The sequence below is a fragment of the Chamaea fasciata genome, unplaced genomic scaffold, assembly GCF_029207755.1.
Source record: "Chamaea fasciata isolate MVZ Bird 193981 ecotype frontalis unplaced genomic scaffold, bChaFas1.0.hap1 SCAF_5, whole genome shotgun sequence".
Lineage (NCBI taxonomy): Eukaryota > Metazoa > Chordata > Aves > Passeriformes > Sylviidae > Chamaea > Chamaea fasciata.
Genome location: NW_027094090.1, coordinates 46,817,308 through 46,834,925, shown reverse-complemented (window position 1 = coordinate 46,834,925; position 17,618 = coordinate 46,817,308). Strand labels below are relative to the sequence as shown.

The window sequence follows — 17,618 nt, the reverse complement described above, 5'->3', positions numbered from 1 at the left end:
ATTACGAGTAACTAAAGACCGTAATTTATTAACACTTCTATTTACACTTTGAAAATTATATTCCCCCTCCCAAATTTGAAAAAAGACTGTTCATATTTCTCCAGTGTAACAAAATAAGTTTCTGTAATAACAATTCTTAAACTCTGTTTTTGGCAAATCTTCTTCTGAAGTCAGTCCCATATTCATTTATACATGTGACTTCAAGTCAAAAGTTGGAGTATTAGTGCTCCAAACCCTAATACTTTAAGGAAACTAAAAGGGAACAATACTGAGCTGAAAGCAACATATGGAAAGCATAACTAACTTCCTTCACAACCTCCTCCTCAATCCCATGCCTTCCTGTTACAGTATCTCGTAACTTAACATTTCTAACTGCTCAATTTCTGTATGGTAGCTGAGCAAAAAACTACAGTGTCTTTTTCTGACAACAAATGATGACATACTTCATGGTTATTTTAAACTGTAAAAAGCCAGAATTGTTACCAAAAAAAAGTTGCAAGGTGCAACAAACTGGGGAACCGATCCACATTAAAGCAAACTTCCTCTTTCCTGTCAGGTCACTTTTTTACTTGATAACTCACCTGCTTTGTTGATTTTTTAGTTCCGTTAAATATCTTCCAAGCAAGACCATTACCTCCACTGGCAATATGCCGCCCAACATCGAACTCCCTGGTAACGGGATTTCCCATGACTGCACTGGTAACATCGGCCGTCACCTTCGTGACGGTGCTCTTCAGCTTATTCAGCATGGACTCCATGATTGCAATCTGCACCAACAGCTTATCCTACAAAGACAAGAAAAGAAAGGCTTCACAGTCCTCTCAATTCAACCATTTCTTGAAAACAGTAACCGAATAATGTGAAGGATTTATAAACTGTCCCCTGACAGGAAAGGTTCGCACCTTGTGTATTAGTATCCAACAAAAAGAGAAACAAATCTGAAGGAAAACAGACTCCTTTAATTTCAGTGCTCACAGAACTACTCATTTGTCTGAAGCAAAGGACAGCTTAAGATCCCAGGCCAGCAAAATAATGGATGTGTATTATACAGACAGCAAGTTAAAAACAAACGTATTTTTTCCTACAGTGCTTTTCAAACTACAAGCTCAAAATTCAGTATTTTGCCCATCAGATTGCCGACATTACCTTTTGTATGGTCCAGCTATTAATGAACTCAAGTATTAAGTGCAGGGGAAAGAAACAAGAAATCATCTTTTTATGCTTTACCAAAATTGTACAATGAAGCTTTTTACACATCACCTTTCAAATTTTAGAGCTAAAAGACTGCGGCAGCTTCCAATTCACTTCATCCTCCCCTACAGTGTGTATTTCAGAGTTTTCTATATTTTTATAATAAATCTGACTTCCCTATTCTGCCAGATACAACTTCTGAATCCTGTGCACCATTTATACAATTGTTTCTCTGATAATGTATACACAAGAAAGAATGAAGGCAGAAAACAAACTGAAAAAAAAAAAGAGATAGACATTCATCTTCCCTATCTGTGTAACTAAAGAAAAAGAATGAATGCAAGAAGAAATTATTTCCTGGAATCAGTACTATGCTGTATACTCAAAAGCAACTTCAGTCTCTCTTTCAAGTAAGATGTAAAGACATCTGTATGCTTCAGTCAAACTTAAGCAGAATCAATCACATTGAAGTTACCTACACATGCACTCCTTCTCTCTCTGGTATTATAGATTTGATTCCATTACAAATCAGGACAAATAATCTGATTAGGTTTCAATTCCAAAGACAGACCTGTAATAGAGGTCTGTAAATGTAAAGGAGGTAACAAATATGCTAAACAAAACTTCTTTAAAAGTTCCCTGTGTTATGGAACAATTCACTCCAGTGCAGTTGCATGTAACAGCATCAGTCAAGCCCCAAGCAAAGGCTGGCACAGTGCTGCATGCGGAACAGGGATGCTGCTCTATCCTCACTCTTGGTGCAGTTATAACCCACTTTCAGAATTCTACCTTAGGGAAATGCAGGAACACACTAATGCCATGGTTCACAGCTATTTCTCCAATTTCCGTGTCAGCTGAAGTGACACAACTTCATGCAACTAAACAACAAACCCCACCAGGAATTATAAGAAAATGTATTTTTAAAAAGACAAGAATTTAGCTGCACAGATCTCAATCTTGCAAATACTCAGATCTAAATCAGACACAGCAGTTATGACTTCAACAAGGCAACTCAGGAGCAGAATCAGATGTGACTACAAGCATGTTAAGGGTGAAGTTTGTCTCAATTATGGGGACTGTGAGTTTTAGATATGAGAAGCTGTGTCTGAAATCAACAGGACAATCTTAACTGCAAACTTGTTTGGTATCTACTTAGTGTTTTGTTAAGAACAAACCTGTGAATAAATTATGGAAACACAGAATTCTTTTATTGATTTTTTTTCGGTATTTGAAATTTTATTATTACAAGAAATTAATTTTACTTTATGATTCATGATGTGGAAAAAACACATGCCTAACTGTGCAGGCCTAGATTAAACTGCTATGAAGACACCGGCTAATGTTCCTGTAAAAAGGAACTTTTCACTAACCTGGTAAATAGGTACAAAAAAGGATCATGGATTATTCTAAAAAGGAGCTCTAGGCATTTCCAGCTCTCAGCAATTTTATTCAGCAGCTTTTCTGTGGGCAAACTCTATAGGCTAAAAGACTACAAAATCAATCCTAATGATTTTAAGATAATCCCAAATCTAATTTACTTGGGTTTAGATGTGCTTTTTCCACTGTTTTGTTCACTACCAGCCATCAGATCTTCTCTAGTACCAATGCAACACCATCCTGTGCTAGGACTCTCAAAACTAATAAACACTTTGCAAATTTAACTGCAGAATATTACGAAGAAAATGCATGTGCGTCCACGTTCAAATTCCTTTGTGTAAATCTGAAAGGAAGCTTCTCTACACAGATGGTGGGAAAATGGTGTAGTATTCATTAAATCAGAAGTGCCCTCTGCTATGGGTGACAGACTAACTGCAGTGAGTAGCCTGGGAAAGCCACTAGATGAGGTGAGTATGTCAACAGCGTTCCAGTACCTGAAGTGCTAGAATTTAAAATTCAAGCTGGTAGACCCTGTCCAACTTGTTACCCTCCAGCTTGACAGTAGGCAAACAATAGCTTAATTTAGCTTCTGAGCAAGTAGTACCAAGAAACTTATTTCTCAATAAGCAGAAGGGGTTTAAAGTTTATATCCACCTAACTGTAAATTTGTAGAAATCCTCTTATCAACATTTGAATGTAAGCTAAAAGAGTGTATTTTGCTCTATAAAAACAATTGCTATTATCAACTTCAGTAAAAAATCTATATATATCCACAGGAACAATGTACCTAGAAAATCCATGCTCCACCAAGGATATCTGTTTTGGATAGTATCTATAATACCACAAATCATGACATGTTAACCACATCTGAAATACGCAAGTCTAGTTCCCAACTGTAGGAAAACTCGTTTGTTCAGTTAAGACTGGTCGAGTATTTCTAAAAAAAATTAATAACCAAGTGGAAATAAGGTCAGTCACCCACAATGATATTTGCATTCCATGTTAAAAGGTAATAAATGAGACAAAAGCAAAATCTGAAGTGTAACAGTGTTTGGACAAGCAACACAGGACATGCAATAAATGTTTAAGAACTCTTCCTGTTTGAATTTCATCAGGAATATTAATGCTACTGATTCTGAGTCCATAAAACCTGGATCTAATCCTAAAAATTCTGAACGTTCAATATGTTTTTTTTCATGAATGCCCCTCATAATCAGTAATAGTTTTTATGCTGATGTACATCAGCAATCATACGGCAGCATGATGAGAACAGTCACTTAGCAAGGTAGTAAGCAACAACCAACACTGAACTCAGAAAGGAGGCAAAACATTCAAAATGTTGAAATACAGGCTGCTGAAATTCAAAACAAAGACTGCCCACCATTTTTCAATTCTCACTCATACAGAAAAAAAACCAAGCCAAACTGCATCGTGCAAACCCATCAATTTATCCTCAAACTAACTCATAGCTTCATCTGATGTACGGCTGTGGGTGCACACTGTGCAGCAGTACAACATACGCTACTACTATTCTGAACTATAACAAGCTGGGATTCCCCTCTAGGAACCAAGGCACAGTTCCTTCACGCCAACAGACCGCATCCTATCCACCTGCCCCAAACCAGGATCAATCCACAGATTTAAGTGCTGGAACAACCGAGTCACAGCAAACAAAAGGTCAAAACGCCAGCATTTTTTAGGCACAACCAATCTTTTGCATTTGTTACAAAAACACCGAGAGTGTCAAGTGCAATGAAGCACTGAGAAAGGATTCTCGCGCCGCACGTCACCTTCCTAACTTTCGTACACCATTTCGGTACTGAGCTTCAGCGGTACCCCAACCAAAACCTTACGGAACGACACCCACGAACAGGGCTCTGTCTGTCGACTGGTGACAGGTGAAACTCAGCCTGTGCGCTGCGCAAACCCCAGTCAGCGTCCTGCGGGCAAGTCCTCCCGGACGAAGTATTTACTGTTCTTTACAGCCAGAGCGGACTCGCACCGCTCCGCAGGGCCGGTGCCTGCGCTCCCTGCTCCGCGGGGCAGCGGGCAGCAGCGCGCCGGGGGGCGGGCGGCGGCCGCGGCCACAGGCGGCAGGTGACCCCGACCCGCCGCCTTGGGCAGCTCAGCGCTCCCCGCCCGACCCTGCCAGCACGGCGATCGAGCCTCCGGGGCGGCCCTTCCCCTCCAGCCCTCGGCACCGGGCACCCGGGACCCGAGACCCCCGCCCCCAAGGAGGCGGCCGGCCTCGCCCTCCCCGCGCAGCGCCACCAGGCCACGGGCAGCCGCTCTCGACCCGGGCCGCGGCCTCTCACCTGAGCCCGCGGGAAGCTGCCGGCGCAGCGCCCGGCTGCCCGTCGCCCTGTGGGCCCGGCGGGCGTCCTGTCACGCCGGCTCCGTGTCTCGTTCGGGCCCCGTCCTGCCGCGGCTACTCCATAGTGACGGCGGCAGCCTCGGCGGCGGGGCTGGGGCGGCCGCGGCCGGCGCTCGGCTCACTTCCGACCCGCAGGGGCGGCGCTGGGCGCGGCCGGGGGCGGCGGGCGGGAAGTGATGCGCTCCGGCGGCTTCCGCCAGCGGGCCGGCCGCGGCCATGGCGGGGTATTTGACTCCGCGCTTCAGGAGGATCCGCAGCCAGAGCGAGTTGCGGCCGCGGCGGGGGAGCGGGCGGCGCCGAGGTGGGCGAAGAGCTTCGTCCCCATCTTTCCGCTGGGGCAGCTTTTCCCCGCAGTGTCGGAGGGGCCGGGGAGCGGAGCGGGCTCCGAGGGGCCGGGGCCTGCCCGCTGTTTGTGTTGGCACTCCCGGCTGCCCGTGCCGCGGGAGGGGCCGATGGTCGGGCGGCGGGCAGAACGGGGCTAGGGAGGCTCGGCAGCTGAACACGGGGGAGAGGAGCTTCCCCTGGCCGTACCCCTGGAGCTGAGCTTACGGGGGGCGCCGCTGGGAGGGCTGGGCGTGGAGCTGGGCTGGATGTTCCGATCGGGAGGCAGGCGCCGTTAATGCACTGCAAACACTTGTTTTGGCTGGACTCGGTGTGTGAAGATTGACTGGGGGCTTCGGAGCACCTCCCTTAGTGAGGCTGAGAGCACTGGGGCTGCTTAGCCGTGAGAAGAGAAGGCTCGGGGCTGTCTCTGCAAGGATCTAAAGAGAGAGTGCAAAGAGGATGGAGCCAGACTCTTCAGTGGTACCCAGAGAGGTTGTGATGTCTTGTGTGGACATCTCGGCTTCTGGATATATTCAAAACCTGTCTGCACAGGGTTCTGGGCGACCAGCTCTGGGTGGCCTTGCTTGACCAGGGAGGTTGGACCAGATAGACCCCAGAGGTCCCTGCAAGCCTCGGTTGTTTTCTAATTCTTTAGTAATTTTATGTGCATGTACACAGTGCACATACACAATATGTGTGATCATGACAGTGACAAAAAAAATAACCTTTCCTCGCCTGTTTTTAGTGGATTTTTGTTCTCTTCTCTTGACTCTACCATATTGGGTGTGAGTCAGCTTACAAGGACTGAGTCATGAAACATTATCTTTCTTTTAGTAAAATCCAGCTGATTTCTGAATATTTTTTAAAAAGATATTAAACCAAAATCACAATGTAATTTTTTTTAAAGTATTAAGGTAAAGGTTTCTTAATTTGTAAAACTTTCATACAAATATTTTGCAGACTGTGATGGTCCTTTTCAAGCAACTCAGCTGTGGAACAGTATTATACATGCCCTTCACAATCAAGTGGAAATCAAAAGACGTAGACAACTCTTGAAATCATACAGAAACTGTTTCACTGGCTCCAATGCTGTTGATGTGGTACTGAGCCATCTTATGCAAAGCATGTACCTAAGCTGCAGTGATATTTCTCGGCTCAAGGGGGTCCGTGTATGCCAAGCGTTGATGGATCACAAAGTGTTTGAGCCAGTTGGAGCCAAGCTGTACTTATTCAGGAACGGGAGAGAAACAGAGTTTGAAGACACAGACACTAGTCTCTATAGATTTGTAAATAGCAGTCTTGATCCTCTTCTTCCAAGAAAGAATAAGGACAACGAAAGCTTATCTCCTGAGCAAATCTGCAAACAGAAAACAAAAAGATGTTCTAAGTGAGTTACTCTGAACTATTTTAGTTTTTCTCTTTTCTTTCTTTTTTAGTAAGTTCAGGAGGGTTACCTTTAAATGAAGTTATGTCTGACTAAACCAGGTGTTGGAGACTTCTGAAAAGTCTGTGCCAGTTTCGAGAAATGTCATGTCTAAATTGTAGATGCTACCAGGTATTTTTGGGTAAAGTGTTTTCATCTGCCCTTTGTTATTTGGAATAGAGTCTGGCACAGTAGCATAAGCCTAGGAATAATTTGGGTTTGCTATCAATTGTGCTAAAATCTGAGAGTTAGCATGAACGAGCTGGTTACTGAAAACTGGTAAAAGAAGTGGAATTAGCAAACAATTTTTGGAATCAATATTGCTGCCCTTTCCACAAGCCAGATGTGGATGATAGGAATTCTAGTAGCAGGATAGACTCCAGATATAATGAAGTCCTAAAGTTCTGATTTGAGATCAATTTAGTGAGTACCAGAAAGACAAATACGTTCTAATAGTATTTGTTATACATCTATTTTTTTCCTCTCTCTAAGCAGAACAAAGTGTGGCACAACACTTTTAAACCCCTTAGCACTGGGAGCAGCTGATAAAAAGAAGGTTGAGGAGCTTCTTCAATCAATATATCTTCATGCATCTTTACCTCCAAAGATCATGGTTAATGAACCGGTTCACTTGCTTTCAAAAGAAGGTGAGGATTGACTTTTTTCTTTTTAAAACTTGATTGTTCTTCACTGTATCTTGGAGTGAGTACCTCATTTCTGTTAAACAGTGCTCCAAAGAGACCTAAATTTAACCTGTCACTAATGACAAAATATCTAAATTAGTGTTAAAGGGTGTAGTAACTAAACAGAAGGAAACACAACAGGGTTCTCTTTTTGCATAATGGTGGTTTTTATGAAAATACTACTTCTGAAGGAAGTAGGTCTTAAGATTATCTTTATTATGTGATTCCTTTGCTTTTCACTTGTCTTTTTTTTTCTTCTACTAATTAGAGTAGTTTATTCTGGATTCTAATATGATGGGGGAGACATGTTTTTAGTGTTCCTATTTTGTTACCTTCTTACCCAGCTCAGCAACTTCACACTATGCTGTTATTGTGTTTTCTTTGAACACTTAAAAGATTCTTGATTGAGTAAAAACAAAGTTTAGTTGTTTACATAAGATCTTGTTTCTGAGGGGTTTTTGTTCGTTTATGGTATCAGTAATAGAAGATGTCTGGAAACAGCAAACTCTGCTACGACTGCTGCAGTTAATTGATGTTCCCCTTCTAGAAGATATCTTGGTGTCTTCAGTGAAGACAAAATCAGACAGTTTTGGCAAAGAAGAAGACATCATTATCTCAAATACTTTCCTGGACAGAGAGGTTACGTGTAGCTTAAACTTGTCCGAGTAAGTTATGTATCTATGAAATGAATTTGTTGGTAAAGGCTTTATTTTACTCTTGATCAAAGATTTGTGTAAAGTGAACAAATAGACATTATTATGCTTGTATACTTGTAGACCGGGGTGGCATTAGTGTGATTGACTTCTTTACAGAAGTGGTAAGTAATTTCACAAAAACTGTTTGTTTACAGTTGGACACTTGAGCATTTTAAGTAAACATTAAAACTTTAACCTCGAGTGTTGTAAGCACTCCTGGTTTCTAGACCAGATTCTTTACTCCTAAGTCTGTGTAACAGATATCAGAACTTGAAAAATTTTATTCTGAGGCTTTTTGTTTGTCTGTCACAGTTCCTGGTGGCCATGGTGTGAAGACACAAAGTCAATAAGGCATCTACTGTTAGCAGGAGAAAAGGAGAAACTAAGCTGTAGCTCTGAAGGATGCCTATATAATGAGAATAGTAAAAGTGGCTGCATGTTGTCAGTGCTCTTTTCCTTAGATCTTCTCTTACTTTTGTCGTGTTCCTGTTTGGTGTACTTAGGCTGATCTCTGTCTTGCATAGACTTCTAATGAGTATGTCAAGGTTCATGTGAATGTGAAGTTGTAGTTAAAAACCGTATGAATTTGACAAAAATAGTTGTTCCTAAGACAATCTTTGTTTCTGTTCTCCATGATAAAAATAAGATTCTGTGGATCTTAAGTAATATTTGCAACTTGTCATTGGTTCAGATGGAATTATTTTACATCCAGAATCAGATAAAAGCGATTGTCCCTCTGCCCCACACATTTCAAAGATTTTAAATTCCTTCTGTACAAAATGGTTGAGATTTTTCCTCTGATCTTCTGGCTTCTTTCAACAATAAATTATGCACCCGAATTTTAGATGCATAATTAGGTTACATTTTCTTTCCTTAGTTAAGACATAGAGACAACAGATGGTTGTGAAAACTCATGCCTTTATAGTAGGTTATACATTTAACTGCTTCTGTAGTCTTCTGGGATTTAACCTACTTTTATTTTTCTCTTTTTTCCAAATAACTTTTTTTTTTTCCCCCTTCCGTAAAGATCATGTTTTTTCACACTGGTTAGCCCTGGTGGGTTCTCAATGTGTGTGTTGGAGTAATGGTGGGGTGATGTTTAGTTTTTAAATACTAGCTGAATTCCTGGTGTCAGTGGCAGTCTGGCATGATTGCAGATTGTTTTGGTCTGGCTTTATCTCAGGTGTATTGCCTTTAGCATAGGAAGAACATGGGAGTTGCTCATTTTGAGCAGGTTCTTGAACTCCTGTAGTGAAATAAGTTACACAAACTGCTTAATAAACCAGTTCAGCATTGTGGTTCAAATATGTCGTTATACCTGCATGGTTATTTCTGTCTAGTTTTCTTTAAAGGATTAAATGGACCCTGAGATAGCTCAGTTGTTTAGAGCATGGTGCTAATGACATGAAGGTTATGGATTCCATCCCATTTACTTAGGAGTTGGGTGCAATAATCCTTGTGTGTCCCTTCTGACTCAGAATATTCTATGAATCTGTGAAAATAAAAATAGGTACAGAATTTTGAAGCAAGCACTAAAACTACCTCTTCCTTCTACAGGCTTGACAGATGGCTCTATGCTGCAATCGAATGCTTGGAGTATTTTCCTGACCAGTTCCTAGTGATGGTTAGTCAGCAGTTACCTCAAAGCACTAACAACCCCAGCAGTCTGAATACATACAAGAAGATTCTTTTTGATGTTATAATTAAGTATTACAGTCAAAAAAAGGACTCTCTTCTTGCCACTCACGATTTTGATATTCATTCAGGAATTATAGAACTTATAGGTAAGAGCAACCTGGACCAAAATAATGGATGAAAGCTGTGTAGAGGATGTCACTAAGCATCAATTGACTGAATCATGACACCATTTGCAATGCCATTGCAAATGCACTTTTTTAGGTTGGAAGGAAATGCTCAAGATCACTACTAAGAACCTCTACTAAAGACAAGGACAAATTTCAAAGTTAGATCAATTTCCTTAGGGCCTGGTCCAACTGAATTTTGAAAATCTGGAAGGATAGAGATTCACCAACCTCTATGGGTAACTCTTTCAATATGTAACTACTCTTATTGTGAAAGTTACTTATCCCAAGTCAGAATTAGCTTTATTGCTACTACTAAGTAATAACATAAAACTAAAATCATTGTGCCTTATTGCTACCACTCAGTAATAACATAAAACTAAAATCATTGCTATAAAGTTTTTCATGTTAACCAGAATAAGGTTTTTAAAGTTAGGGATGTAGGGTCCTTTTTAGTAATAGAGGTTAATTAAAATTATAAGAGGGACTCTTGAGAACCCTCCCATCATATGCATACAAGTAAACCAGAAGGGTTTCATTTAAATACAAGTTTAAGATTAATCCTAGTTAAATAGCCTTTTTTTGCTGCTGCTTCAGTCCTATTGGGTTGCTGTGCCTTAACCCCAGCTGCCAACTAAGTACTACAAAGCTGCTCACTCACTGCCTGCTGCCACCCTGCCCCTGGTGGGGGAGGGAAAATTAAAATTTGTGGGTTGAGGAAAGAATCCATTAATAACTGGAACAACATGAAATTTTGTCTAGAAGGAACCCGCCCCCCCTCAAAGTGGGATTATTATTGGGATTTAAATAAGTATTCATCACTCTGAAAATGAGTAGTAACATTGGATATACTGTTTTACTCCATGGCAGAAAAAGGAAAAACAGATCAAGCTCTTGAGGCGTTACAACTTTATCTTAAATTACTGGCACCGAATATTAGTGAAGAACTTCACAGGCTCCTTACGTTCCTAGCTATTGCATCGGATTCTGAGGGCTACAGATTGCAAAAACAGGTAACTATCTGTTCTGCTTAATATGAAAAATAGCACTTTCTCACTGTAAAGCTAACATTTTTGTCCAGTTAGGAGTATTCTGTTTACTGCCTTTCTGTGTGATCTGTTTCCCACTGATAGCATCCTGTTATACTTCGTCTTTGCTAGCACACTGCAAGTCAGTCTAATGCCAAATCTGGGTACTGCTTTTTCTAGTTTGAGAACAGATTTGTGATCATCAAGACTTGTACAAAGTTCATCTTACAAAACAGGACATTGTCAAAACCACAGGCAGAACTGCTGACTCAGTTTTTGATGGACAATCACTCCGAGCTCTTCAAGGTATCATTCTCCTTACATCATTGGCTTTGTCATCTTAAATGTTAAATGCAATGAATTGGCTTTTTTGGAGTATGACAAGTCTGAGGAACAGTGTTTAATGTTCCATTTGTTACAGTTTAATAGTACAGCCAAACAGGATGAGAATCTATTCCTGACTCTGGAGGACGGATTTTTGAGAGCTTTGCAATCCTTTATAAATTATGTCCTCTCTCTTCATTTGCATGATTTTTATTAGGAAAATATTTAAAATATTAATAATTTTTATAGGGTCATTTTGGCACCTTGTTGATAATGAATGGCTACTGAATATTTGGACATCTTAGTGTCTTTCTCCTTTAGAAGTTCACTGGCATACTCTGAGTGGTAGAAAAATGGCAACTCTAAAAGATCCTTCAGTATTTTGGAATGCTAACTTCTAAATTTAAGAAAACAAATAGAACCACGAAATGCTAGTAGCCTTTCTATTAAACTTGATGAGTTGTGTAAATATGCAGGCTTTTTATAATCTCCTTAATTTATGCTCCATCATATTGTCACATGTGAAAAGACGAAACTTGACCATACCCTATGAAAATAAGCTTCACAGAAATTTGGTTTCAGTAAAATATTGGGTTTTATTTTTATACAACACATCAATTTCCACTTCTGACTTCAGGTTGAGACATGGGAAATGTATTTTTTTTTAATTAGCTCCAGTTTAGTTTGGAAACATTAAGTGGTTAGTGAGGGTTTTCTATTTGTTAGTACACAGCCAACCCACCTTTTTCAATTTGTATAAGGGTTCTGACATGAGGGTTGGGACTTTGATTCCCCACTGGAGTTAGGGCCAGAACTATGTGCAGGGACAGTGAGTGGATGGTGGTTCACTCTGACAGCTGCAGTTGAGAGCCTTGTGCAAATGCTGAAATCAGCTTGTTTTACACTGTAGTTTTTGCTATGGAAAACAACATCTAGAGCTTTTTGCTTCCTATTTCTTTGGCCAGAGATACCAGAAATAAACACACGTATCTTAGTAAAACTATGCGTTTTGGGCATAGATTCTTCTGCATTTAACTGTGTGTTTTTAAATTGGTTATCTGAAAGCTTTAGGTTATCAAAATACAGAACTATTGCCTTTGTAATGTTTTATTTGTTGGGTTGTGTTTTCAGGCTCCTTTAACTCTTCTGGAACTAGTGAGTAGGAGACTTGAGAGTTTGCTAGAAGGGCAAGATCCAGATATCAATTCAGGTAGATGATGGAATAAATTTTTAAATAAATTATTGTATACAAACTGGTTTATCATCAGTTGACTATAATTGTGCATAGACTGTTCTTTTCCTTCGTTAGAAGTGAAGCATTAGGGGGATCAGTAGCTAATGCACTATATATATTATATAATTTAAATAAATGCTGTCTGCAAAACTGGTGTGAATATTGGAAAATGAGGATTCTATTAATAATCGAGTTTGGATACATTATAATTATTTACTTATTTTTTACCAAATAATTACTTCTGGAAATAGTAGTCCAAAATGTGCTTCCTGAAGTGATTTGCTTCTAATTTGGTTCGTGAATTTTGATGGGACTTTGTATTTAGGAACAGCATTCTTTTGTTTTTGCAATAAGGCACCTACAAATTCTCACAGAACTCAGTAGTTCAAGGTTCTGATAGATGACTTGAGCACAGACTTTGTTTAGTGTTGTGACTGTTAATTGTTTTGAAGGACTCTCTCCTTTTTCTCGGTAAGCATAACGTTTATTAAGATCTTAGGGCTTACCAAGTGTCAAATACCTTCCTTTTAGCTTACATTACCCTTCTGTATTTGGATTTAATGCTTTTCAGCTTACTTCTTTTGAGCTAACATTTCTTCTGGCCTTGCTGCCAAAAATATCTTGCAACACTGATTTACTCACAGGGAATCTCTGGATTCTGACAAATGCAAGGTGCCATTCTTATTGTGTAATGTTCTTCATTGTGTTTTCTGTGTGAGAACTATATTTGCTCTTTGTCTTGCAGGCCTGTTTGCAGTCCAGAATCTTCTATGATACTGTACTTGTTACACTGCTTTTCAACTTTATTTTTGCAATTAATGTTTAGATTTCCATCCATTCTCAATGGAGAGCTCTATGTTTCACATTGCTTGTAGATGTAATCACATCTGAACTGGAATATCAGCATACCTATATTTCTTATCATATTTTTTAACACGGCTTTTACATGATGCATGAAACTTAACCTGAACCTCTGATTTCTTGCAAAGGCTTCACCTTCTGTGAGCGCATTACAGCTAAAGAATACGAAGATCAAAAGCAACAAACCAATCAGTATCTTGTAGCACTGATTCAAGAGATGGACAATGACCCTACTGTTCCTTCCAAGCAAAAGAAGAAATTAATCAAAGAATTCCAAAAATACCACTCTCTTGTTTACTGTAGTGGATGTAAAACTACCTGTGAATTTTGTACTCCAAATGGTTAGACTTCAATACAGCCTTTTTTAATTTTTTTTTGAAAGAGTAGAGGAGACATATGAAATTTGTTCGTAAAAAAAATGGGGTTTTCTTACGTCTTTACTTCTTCAGTTTCAGGAAGCTACAACTATCAAAATTGCTATGCTGCTAAAAAGCATTAAATCTAATTAATCTTTTCAACAAAATACACTTAATTACTTCTAAGTAATAACAGCACATTGCTTGGGCGGCCTTGAGTTCAGGGTTTGGCACTTTTTTCCATCTATCCCACAACCCCATGGCTTTCTATTGTGAGCCACATCTATGTTCTGAGCCATGCTTGGGTTGATAATCAGTGGGGTTTTAATCTTTTCTATCTTTAATTAATAATAACTTAATCTCATCTTAAACTGTATGTTATGGCTCCTATGGGTATTGTAAAAGTGTACAAAGTGTGTATAAAATTTTGGAAGCAGGTCAGTGGGTTTTGAATCTGCAGCAGGAACGGTTTATTAGGTAGGGGAGTAGTGCGTGATTGAAGTCAGTAATTACAACCTGTTGTTACTGCCTCCCCACTCTGGCAGACTGAGCTGCTGCTAATTCAAGTAAAAAGTTACATTTTGAAGAAACTTGAGAAAAAATGATCTTGTTTTAGATCTTAGTATACTTAAGTAATGTATTTTAACATGAGGATATTTTGATAGTGTCCAGTTATTGATCATAAATACTTTGGTAATATTTATGAATTCATAGGGCAAAGCTAGAAAGTATATTGGCCTGTCTTGACGCGTTTATGGTTAATTCTATATCAACAAGGATTTGTTGATTTAAATTATGGAATCATAGAATGGTTTGGGTTGGAATGGATCTTAATAGTCATCTATTACCAAACCCCATGCAATGGGCAGGGACACTTTTCACTAGACCGGGTTGCTCACAGCCCCATCCACCCTGGCCTTGAACACTTTAAGGGATGGGGGCATCCACAATTTCTCTGGGCAACATGTTCCAGTGCCTCACCATCCTCACAGGGAAGAATTTTTTCCTAATATTGAATCTAAACCTGTTCTTTTTCAATTTGGAGCCTTTGTCTTGTCACTACACTATGTATGCCCTTTTGAAAAGTCTCTCTCCAGGTCTCTTTGTAGGCTCCCTTAAGGTACAGGAAGGCAACAATTACATCACCCCAAAGCTTTCTCTTTCCCAGGCTGAATAATCCCAATTGTCTCAGCCTTTTTTTATAATAAATAAATATGTGCTATAGTGTGATAGGAGTTACATTGCTTCTTTCATCCTTGCAACAGACATTTAGTCATGTATTGGACAAAGACTCAAAGACTTGGTATTGGAAGGGACCTCTGCTCTAGTCCCACCAAGGGGTTGAAGTGGAGTTGTTTAGTGCAGGCTGCTCAAGGACTTTTCCAGTTGAGTTTAGAATATCTCTAAAACCAGATACGCCACAGCCTCTTGGATGATTCTGGTCCAGACTTTCATCAGTCTCACAGTATTTAAAAACAAGCAAACAAGCCCTACCTCCACACAAAAACCAAGAAAACCAACTAAAATAAACTGCCTTATGCTTAGGTAGAATTTCTTCCACTGCCTGCCATCCTTTCACTGTCACTGCTGTAGAGTCTAGTCTATTCTTCTTCACTCCCTCCCATGAGCATTCTCAGGGCTAAACAATCAGCACTCTCAGCCTCTTCCCTGTGTGACAGCTCTATCATTACGGCTTAATTAATGACATGTAGAACTCTGTTTCTTTGGAGGGCTTATAGCAAAGATTTATTGAAGGACAGACTCTTTCATACAGTGTCTTGCTACAATCAATATGATTGGTCATTTGGAGCAACACCTTCTTGTAAACATCTTTACCAGTAAACAAGTTGGAAAACACAGGTGTTGGGAGGAGGATATCTACAAAGATTGTTTTGGGTTCCTCCTTATGATTTCCCAGGCAAGACTGAGAGAACACTAAGTTCCCACAGGTTTCAAGCCACTGCCTGGAGCTTCAAATCCATGTTCTGACCACTGTCAGTTCCCACAATAGATCCTCTAGTTCCCTATGATTTTCTTGGCCCCAGTGCTGGACTCCATGCTCCACTCTTAAGCATGACTTTTTTTTTTTTTTTTTCTTTTTTTTTTTTTTTTCTTTTTTTTTTTTTGGTGAATGTGCTGCTTTTCGTGTTTCCATCCTCCTATAGACTTCAAACATAGTCAAGTCAGCAGAATACCAAAGCTTTCTTAAGACAAGTGCTGTTTTATTTTTAAATTGAAATAGTTACACTGTAAGGTATAAACAACACAACCTGTTTCCTGTATACTTAGTTAACTTGGGTATTTGAAGTAGCCTTATTTAAATTACCTGGCCCTATTAGAAGTCAGGGAAAGTAGTTGAAATCTGTCCATGAATCCCTGTTTATGCACTTGCTGTTTCACTGTGACTCACCAGTGTAACATGAATAATTTCTAGAGGAGGAAAAATGTCCAAGTTTCTTCTTTCAGAGGTGAGTGCCCTAATTCCCATAGCACAGGGCCATGTACTCTTTTTCTAGCCCTGTGTGGGGTTTTGGTCATTTTCCCACAAGAGGGAGCATATACAGAAGCAGGTTATTGAGACTTGTAAACAGGAAAATATTTCCTGACTAAGTGCTTCTGGTGTTGAGTAGTAGAAGCAAGAGATTTTAGTTGTTGGTTTTTTATCTTAATCTCTTTCTCTCTGTCTTCAGTCCCTTTACTGTGTCTTACTCAAAATACTAAATCTGGTAACAGGGTGAGGTGGTAACATGGTAATTTGTGGACTGGGTGGGCTGGGAATTGTTTTGGGAAAAAACTGTGTTGTTAAGAAAAAAACTTGCACTTTGTGACTTTAGAATTTTCTTGTGCTAATTTAAATTTAATAAAGAATTGTACAAAAAGTGATGAGTCTTTCATTTCATAATATGTTCATAAGGAAGATGCAGCTCAGGGGGTGTAGAACCAGGTATTAGAGAGTAAGGAAGTGTTCCAAGCAGCAGTTTATAGCTGCCCTGTGGTTCCCTTTAGTTAATGGGACAAGAAGCTAAGATTGATCTAGTTCTGAAAAGGAAAGGAATGGCTCTTAAGAGCCCTGTTTTATTTACATACCCTGACAGGAGGATCTACTCACCTTTAATCTCCTGTTGACAGAAGCCTGTTATTTTACATTTAAGGGCTCGCTGAACAGAACAGGTTTGGTGAACTACAGACTACTGTTTTTCAGTTAAATTCCAAAATTAGAAAAATTTTATTGGACTTTAGAAAGTTCTGTCATGTGTTTTTAACAGTATTTGACACAGAATTGTGGTAGGGAAACCTGGGACCTGTCCCTCCTTTCTGTTTATGATTTCTAGCATAGAGCTATCAAATTAATTGCCAGTATGTATTTGTTTGAAGTAGAGAATATTCAGAGTGAAGAGTTTAGTTGAGTTACTTTTCAGTACAGTCTTATCAAAGCACAAGTGATGCCACCATCAAAGGAGGCTTGCTTCTCTTTATAGAGCATTCATGTTTGCTCCTACCAAAAAATTTCATTAGTGCTTTCACAAGAACATGTATGTTTCTTTAAGTCCCAGCTAAAGTATGCTGATACTTTCATGAAGCAGTTAGTTAAAAAACTAGAGCTTGGACACAAGGGCTTCTCCATGTGGCTATCAAAGTGACAGTGTACCACACTTACTCATGTCCTATACAAAGTCATACAGTCTGGGCCCAACAATTTGTAGGTGCTGGTCTCATGCCTTCATACCCTAGCTGCCTCCTGCGTGGCTCACGTAAGCTGCTAACAACAGGAGAAAGGTACCCCTTTCATTCCTTTTAGCAGGTTGGAGTAGAGGAAAGCAATTATGAGCTGGCAGCCCAAAGTAAAAAGGATCATATTCAAGAAGGATCATCTCCCACTCAGAAGCACTGGCTGCTCTTTGATGTTGCTCTTTATGCAAGGTAGCCAGGTAAGTGCACTGCTTAC

General features: G+C 39.8%; 2 protein-coding genes across 5 annotated transcripts in view; one reads left to right on the top strand and one right to left on the bottom strand.

Moving 5' to 3' along the window:
* The window catches only part of SCYL2 (SCY1 like pseudokinase 2), a 34,741-nt gene extending 29,689 nt beyond the window's left edge, over positions 1–5,052 (bottom strand). The window contains exons 1-2 of the mRNA XM_066183450.1: positions 4,884–5,052; positions 582–785 (exon numbers count right to left, since the gene is read on the bottom strand). Of these exons, the coding sequence (XP_066039547.1) occupies positions 582–758 (177 nt within the window). The 5' untranslated portion in view covers positions 759–785; positions 4,884–5,052. The remainder of the gene's footprint in view (positions 1–581; positions 786–4,883) is intronic.
* A 106-nt stretch (positions 5,053–5,158) lies between these two features.
* On the top strand, positions 5,159–16,534 carry DEPDC4 (DEP domain containing 4). Of its 4 annotated transcripts, XM_066183446.1 has the most exons (9): positions 5,159–5,243; positions 6,227–6,653; positions 7,182–7,336; positions 7,851–8,037; positions 9,625–9,851; positions 10,740–10,882; positions 11,078–11,203; positions 12,353–12,431; positions 13,445–16,534. In XM_066183446.1, exons 1-9 carry the CDS (start codon positions 5,159–5,161, stop codon positions 13,660–13,662), a joined length of 1,647 nt encoding a protein of 548 aa, XP_066039543.1. In that variant the 3' UTR covers positions 13,663–16,534. The 4 variants fall into 4 exon arrangements, with proteins under 4 accessions (XP_066039543.1, XP_066039544.1, XP_066039546.1 ...); XM_066183447.1 differs by lacking the exon at positions 5,159–5,243 and having other exon boundaries at positions 6,300–6,653; positions 7,185–7,336; XM_066183449.1 differs by lacking the exon at positions 5,159–5,243 and having other exon boundaries at positions 6,300–6,653; positions 7,923–8,037.
* Positions 16,535–17,618: the final 1,084 nt, after the last annotated feature.

Excerpts from the sequence above, each read along its gene's own strand:
- DEPDC4 (XM_066183446.1), top strand. The coding sequence starts at position 5,159 with ATGGCGGGGTATTTGACTCCGCGCTTCAGGAGGATCCGCAGCCAGAGC. Across the intron at positions 10,883-11,077 it reads GCTACAGATTGCAAAAACAG|TTTGAGAACAGATTTGTGAT; the intron begins GTAACTATCTGT and ends TGCTTTTTCTAG. Across the intron at positions 11,204-12,352 it reads ATCACTCCGAGCTCTTCAAG|GCTCCTTTAACTCTTCTGGA; the intron begins GTATCATTCTCC and ends TTGTGTTTTCAG.